Consider the following 6,718-nt stretch of genomic DNA (forward strand, 5'->3'; position numbering starts at 1 on the left):
TTTGACATCCGCCTGTAGTTGAAATTAGAACGTCACAGCCATTCCGAATCTTCCTTTATTAGAGAGGTTTTGCAGAGCGAACGTTCGCAATGATTTTCGCGTTCCGGGTTGCGAAAACTATTGCGAACGTTCGCGCGAAATTTGTGTTTTGCATGTTTTTCGCTCCCAGGAATTTTCGCGTGCACTCGCTTGTTTGAGAAGTGGTCTTCATCCGATTATTTTGTTGTTGCGAGTGACGGCACCCTGACTGAGTCATGGCCTGAGACGAGAGCTCTTTGACTACCTTGTCCATGGCCGGAGACTCACAGACAAACGGGTTGGCTTGTGCCGTAATCTGGCGCATCAACACCTGAAATTCAAAAAGGCATCGTTGATGTAACCGGCTCTGAGCAGTGAGAAGACGAGCAGGCAGGAGATCGGGGATGGTTCCGGAGGTGAAGCAACACGGGCTGCCACAAGTATAGGAAAGCTAGCACCCGCGGACCAAGCCAAGAGTAGAGATCAAGCACAAACATGAGGATTGAGGGTGGCTCACCGCGCACGAACAGTCCACAAAGAGCGAACATTACTGCGAACGTTTGCATGTTTCTCGCTCCAAGAAAATTTCGTGTGCACTCGCTTGTTTTTGAGAAGCGTTCTCCATCCGATATTTGTTTGTTGCGAGTGGCGGCACGCGCACCAGGTACCCTGAGTCACGGCCTGAGACGAGAGCTCTTTGACTACGTTGTCCATGGCCGGAGACCCACAGACAAACGGGCCGGGTTGGCTTGTGCCGTAATCTTGCGCATCAACACCTGAGATTCAAAAAGACATCATTGATGTAACCGATTCTGAGCAGTGAGAAGACGAGCAAGCAGGAGATCGGAGATGGTTCTGGAGATGAAACAACACGGGCTGCTAAAACTATCGGAAAGCTAGCACTCGCGGACCAAGCCAAGAGTAGAGATCCAGCACAAACATGAAGATTGAGGGTCGCTCACCGTGCACCAGGCTGACCACCGCGCCACAAAGAGCGAAAATTACTGCGAAAGTTTGTTTCGCGTTTCCTGCAACTTTCGCGTTCAAAACTGCGAACGTTCGCACGAAGTTTCGCTTTTCGTGACGTCAAACGAAAATTCGCGCGAACGTTCGCTCTGCAAAACCTCTCTAATGTCGCTGCCGAGTTTCCGTCGTTCTTCATTAGTCTCCTCGTCTCCACCATCGGCTGCTACTTGACTGGCGCATTTAAAGGGGCACTCCGGCTTCATTTTCGACGCCGAGTTTTCGATGCCAAGACGAAGGTTGGTGAAAGAGAAGACCCCTCGAACAAGAACGAGTCTCCAGAAGCGATCGAGTCGAGCAGGAAGACGACTTTTGAATTTCGGCCGAGCGAGCGCTGATGACGTAATGAGGGATTAGCTTGCCAGTGGAAATGCATCTGCGCACATACATTTCACACACTTTTTGGCCAATTTTCAATCGAAGAAGAGGTTGTTTGCTATGTTCTCCCAACGCCGTGAGCGATCCCGTCTTCTATACCCTTCCAGGTACCCTGAAGGTCCTCCAGAGGAGAATTTATCTCCATCAAAGCGTTGTTGATCCGCTAAATTCGTCTCGAGACATATTCACCCAGTGCAGTGCTGATAAATGTAGAATGTTGAATCTGTGATAATTGTCGACGATGGAGAGAGAGGCTGATAGCCGCTGTCGCAGGGAGAGTGAAGCTGCTGGAAGTAACAACAGGGAGCCCGTTTGTATCACCTGAACAACCAGACTTCAAAGCAGCTTGACCAAATCGGAGGGTGCCTCGTTGCTTATCGTGAATATTACACCGACATGAATTACTACAAGTATACTGGTGAGTTTTTATCTTGTTTTGTTCGTATGCTAGTACCCTGGCCTGGAGTTCTCGTTAGCAAATTCCTATTCCCTGGCGTTTTCTAAACATTCCGTGTAGGACTGAATACGTGATCAAGTATTCCGATTTGGGTAGATGTGGAATTTGGACATGTATTTTATTAAAAAAATTATTTTCCAAATAGAGCGTTTGTAGAGAAATGGTTGCCCAAATACAACAAAATTTATTCTGCAGTTCTACAACTAACTTGTACTGAAATCCAGTCGAAGTAAAGATGATTCTTCATGACAGTTGGGGTCAATGAAATCTGATCCAGGCATAACGAATGGTGACGCCTGCCACCCCGAGAACGAATGCCCATTTGGTGGGGGATACCAAAGTACTCGAAAGTAGTGCGTGTTTCAATGTGGCATGGAAGTTTTATATGATCTCTGGTCAATGCAACATACGATAGCCATCATGAATTGCAGGCCTCGAACGCAACTCCGACCCGAATTGGCAGTTCCCTAAGTTAGATGCTTTATAATTCCATGGCCCCAGCTGTAGTTATAGAGGGTTTTTTGCACATTATTCTTATAGTCGATAGGTTTATACTGATGGCCACAAACAACGGCAGTTCAAACTTCACTGATGTGTTCATGAGCTGAGAGATTTCTCTGCACTATTTCTGTTGTGCACACAGGTCTGTCCAATATGCATTGACCGTATTGGGTATGGTACCTGCTCTGAGAAGGGAATCGCTGGAGCCACAGTCCAACTATACATTCAAGAAACAGAGAGGAGCCATCTTTGCAAGCTGATACCTGATGTGTACCGACAGAATTCTCACGAGATAGCTTACAGACTACGCCTGGTGTATACTTCATAGTACTCCTTCGACTACTGTCTAGAATCAAGTCGACTGAAGCAAGTTCAAACAACTCTGGCTTCAAACGAGCCGTCGATTAGACAAACAAAACATTCTCTCATATACTAGAGCACTCTGACAACTCACGACCTATTCCTAACGATTGCCACCGCTTATAAATATGTAGAGTACTGATTGGAGTGTGCTCACAATCTCAACAATCCAGTGCTATAACTATTTGAACTATGTGTTCCTTCCATAAATGTTGTATCCACATATAATCCACAGTGCTGCAAAGTTTCAGAGTTCTCAGGGTATCAAACAAAATTATTTCAAATACAGTGAAATAGTTCGTGGACATCATAGCGTAACTTGTAGTTCCCTGGTCCTTTTCTTTGCTATAAATTCATCCTTTGCTCTCTAGCCACCGGCGAGTCCAACAGTGAAATTGTTAGTTCCTATTTATGTGGGTATGTGGGGGGGGGGGGGGTGAACATATTTCTATATAAGGGACCTGCAACTGTAATACCACAGTACAGTAGATAGCAAATATGTAGAAAACAGAAATGCATGTTCCCATCATTGTACATGGACGGGCGCAGCAGGCCGAAGCTATCAGCCAGAACAGGATTTACAATCGCCTAGAGATACTTGAGCTATTCCAGTATTCTCCGTGAGCTGACCCATTCCACAATGGTTCATGCCACCATTATTTCTGGTAGTATCCATGTGCATAATTCCAAGAACATCTCGGATTCTTCAGCAATTTGTGCCACGGCAAAAGACAACGCTTGACTCGGTCACTGGGGCTGTCAAACTTCGCATCACAAATGAACTTCAATTTCTCATCTGGTTCAAGTATATGTACTGCCATGACTTGACCATGCTTCATCCACAGCTGGGCGAAGATTGTGGCGTTGAATTCCACAGCGCACCTTCTTGCTGCCATGCAGGAATATGTTGAGAGAAGTGAACATATTTTTACTAAAAAAACAACAGCCACTGAAGAGGATAGCATTAGCAATAGCCTTGGGTGAATTTCCTGCAGGTACACGTTGTTGGTAGGACAACTGGTCGGTCTCCATATCGTCAAGTTCAGAAATCACCTGTACTACACATCTTGTAGAAGGGGCTGATCGAAAAATTTTCTGATCATAAAATTCACCAAACTGAGGGCGAGACAAATAGTCAGTACTCCCCGATTCCGTCTAGCTGCTTTGATCAAGTGATGCTAACAAGCTCCCCGTTGTTACTTCCAGCAGCTTCACTTTCCCTGCGACAGCGGCTATCAACCTTTCTGTCCATCATCGACAAATATCACAGATTCAACATTCTACATTTGTCAGCACTGCACTGGGTGAATATGTCTCGAGACGAATTTAGCGGATCAACAACGCTTTGATGGAGATAAATTCTCCTCTGGAGGACCTTCAGGGTACCTGGAAGGGTATAGAAGACGGGATCGCTCACGACGTTGAGAGAACATAGAAAACAACCTCCTCTTCGATTGAAAATTGGCCAAAAAGTGTGTGAAATGTATGTGCGCAGATGCATTTCCACTGGCAAGCTAATCCCTCATTACGTCATCAGCGCTCGCTCGGCCGAAATTCAAAAGTCGTCTTCCTGCTCGACTCGATCGCTTCTGGAGACTCGTTCTTGTTCGAGGGGTCTTCTCTTTCACCAACCTTCGTCTTGGCATCGAAAACTCGGCGTCGAAAATGAAGCCGGAGTGCCCCTTTAAGTATGACCAAGAGGGGTAAGGGGCAGCATTCGGCCTTGTCCAGATTTTTATCAACCGCCACATCACACCGCCTTTGCTTAGCCTTAATCTTCGCGGCTTCATCTTCGCGCCTAAGATGCGCCATAATGTTTCCCCCCTTTTTGGAACTAAGATGTGCCATTTTGTTTTCCCTATTTTTTGCTACAAAGGAGTAAAGTTCACTATCTGTTAGCCATTCTACATTATCAACGAGCTCCTCCTTTTCCCCCTCCCACAGATCCAGTGTCTATCCTCCACTTTCTCGATGATCACGGTCACCCTATCTCTGTAGCGCCCCACCATAAACACCTTGGCAATGTCATAGATTCCGCCCTCTCCTGGCTGGTCTCACCATGCTGATCATGTGTGGTCCAAAGTATGCCGATCTGTCGTCATAATGTCAAGTCACTTGTCCCATTTGCCCCAAAATTGCCGGATTAATTTTTATAAATCATACATTCTTCCCCTCTTCACGTACGGCTTCCCTGCCTGGTCCATCAAAACCCACATAGGTAAATTAGAAGTTCTCCATCGCCGTATACTGCGCATCATATTTCGTACTGATCTTTATATCTCAAATCTAGACTTGTATGCTGCTGCATCCACTACCACTCTGCAACACTACCTTGATGCTTCCAAGTGCACCCTAGCACATTCAATTTTTTTTGACCAGCACCCTGTTAATTTACACTCCCTTAATTGGTTCAATTCAGGTGGCACCACCACCCGAAGCTGCGTTCGGCTCCCCTAGCTAGGTCCACCCTATTCGTAAATTCCCCTTTCTTTTCTTCCTACTCCACGTGGCTCCAACTGCCTCCCAGTGTTAGACAAGCTCCAGATATGCCCAAATTGCTTACCCTCGTCAGACAGCACTTCAGTATTTCCCAGTAAACAAAGTCACAGTCCCCACTTCCGCTGCATAGCTCGCTGAGCATCCCATTGCTTTGTTAGTTGCTAATCCCTTCCCACTTTGTGTACGTGCTCTTCATTTTCTTTTTTCTCTTCTCCCGTGGTTGGTCTCACCCTCTCCTCAGTTCACTGTGTATGATTGGTTGTCTTGACGTGCCACGAGGTGCAGAAATATATAAATAAATATATAAATAACCTTCACTGACGAGCTCCTGATGATCGAAACAGCTGCGGTCTGAAGGAGCAGAGTACCAACTGAAGTGTCGTTTTGCTGATGGTGTGCTGTGGCAATGTGTTGAGGTAGGCCGGAGAGCGCAGCGGTATGTGGATAAAGAAATGGAGCAGAATTCGAGGAATTTCCCGCCAAAAGGTTTGTATGGTTCTGCCAATTTCACTGATTTTCGAGTAGAATCTGCTGCACCTTTTCGAGCATTATCCGCCAATGCCTATCGTGTAGTGAGTTCTGCAGCTATTAGTTTCAACCATTTCAAGGTCTTCCATGTCACATAGTTTGTTAAAGTGTGAGCGATACTCACACTGCTGGAGATAATTTTCGTATCTTCATCATCATGGTCGCGAACATGTAGGAAGGCATACGTGCCTGTTTGTAATGCCTGTTTGTGTATCGACTATCCGATCCTGATACACCTGCTGGTACATACATTTATGACATCCTGGATGATCTGGGATTATCGCAACTTGTGGATCAACAGCCTACCCGCTACTCCGAAAGTGGTAAGAGGTCATCACTACTCGACCTAGTTATCACTAATGCTCCCATAGCAGTCTCCCATCTCACCCTCCTCCCACCGGTATCTGATCACTGTCCTGTAGTTTTCGATGTCAGCCACAACCGATCAGCAGGTTCCAAAGCCCAAATATCTTCTGCTCAAAACACTTGGCTGGACTTTGCCCATACGGACTGGTAAGCATTTAACGACCACGTTTACCAGTGCATCAACTCCTTTCCTGATGCCCCTGCTTCTAGTACATTATCCCATTTTGCTGATGATTCTAATTAATCCTTGTTTCTCCAGACTTTCTCCATTGCTCCAGAGTCCAGAATGACAAGTGTTTGTCAATTGTCATCAGCCCGGTGACTGCCATGACGTTTAAAATATGCATTAGCCCCCGGCCCGTTAATTTAGCCCTTTCCCAAAGATGCTCGCCACCTTTTTCGCAACTTTTCGTTGTTTAGAAGAAATCGCAACTTTCGCTACTTTCTTCATTTTCGCGAACTATTTCGCAACTAACGTAAGTCGTTACTTTTCCGCAGCCTTGGCTGTCAAAGTGGCTACGTCACGCTGCCTGAAAACTCTTAGTTACAAGGCCAAGTGGTGACAAACAAAAAGTCGCGTCACCTGCG

General features: G+C 46.1%; 1 protein-coding gene and 1 long non-coding RNA gene across 2 annotated transcripts in view; both read left to right on the forward strand.

The window, feature by feature from the left end:
• The first annotated feature begins 1,241 nt into the window (after positions 1–1,241).
• On the forward strand, positions 1,242–3,025 carry LOC135814723 (uncharacterized). Its single transcript, XR_010553210.1, has 2 exons — positions 1,242–1,837; positions 2,520–3,025. It is a non-coding gene; the product is annotated as an uncharacterized LOC135814723 (long non-coding RNA).
• A 1,402-nt stretch (positions 3,026–4,427) lies between these two features.
• LOC135815299 (UPF0746 protein DDB_G0281095-like) overlaps positions 4,428–6,718 on the forward strand; it is a 19,866-nt gene continuing 17,575 nt past the window's right edge. The window contains exon 1 of the mRNA XM_065328613.1: positions 4,428–4,440. Within this exon, the coding sequence (XP_065184685.1) occupies positions 4,428–4,440 (13 nt within the window). The remainder of the gene's footprint in view (positions 4,441–6,718) is intronic.

Source organism: Sycon ciliatum, chromosome 1 (assembly GCF_964019385.1).
Source record: "Sycon ciliatum chromosome 1, ocSycCili1.1, whole genome shotgun sequence".
In the NCBI taxonomy this organism is placed as follows: Eukaryota; Metazoa; Porifera; class Calcarea; order Leucosolenida; family Sycettidae; genus Sycon; species Sycon ciliatum.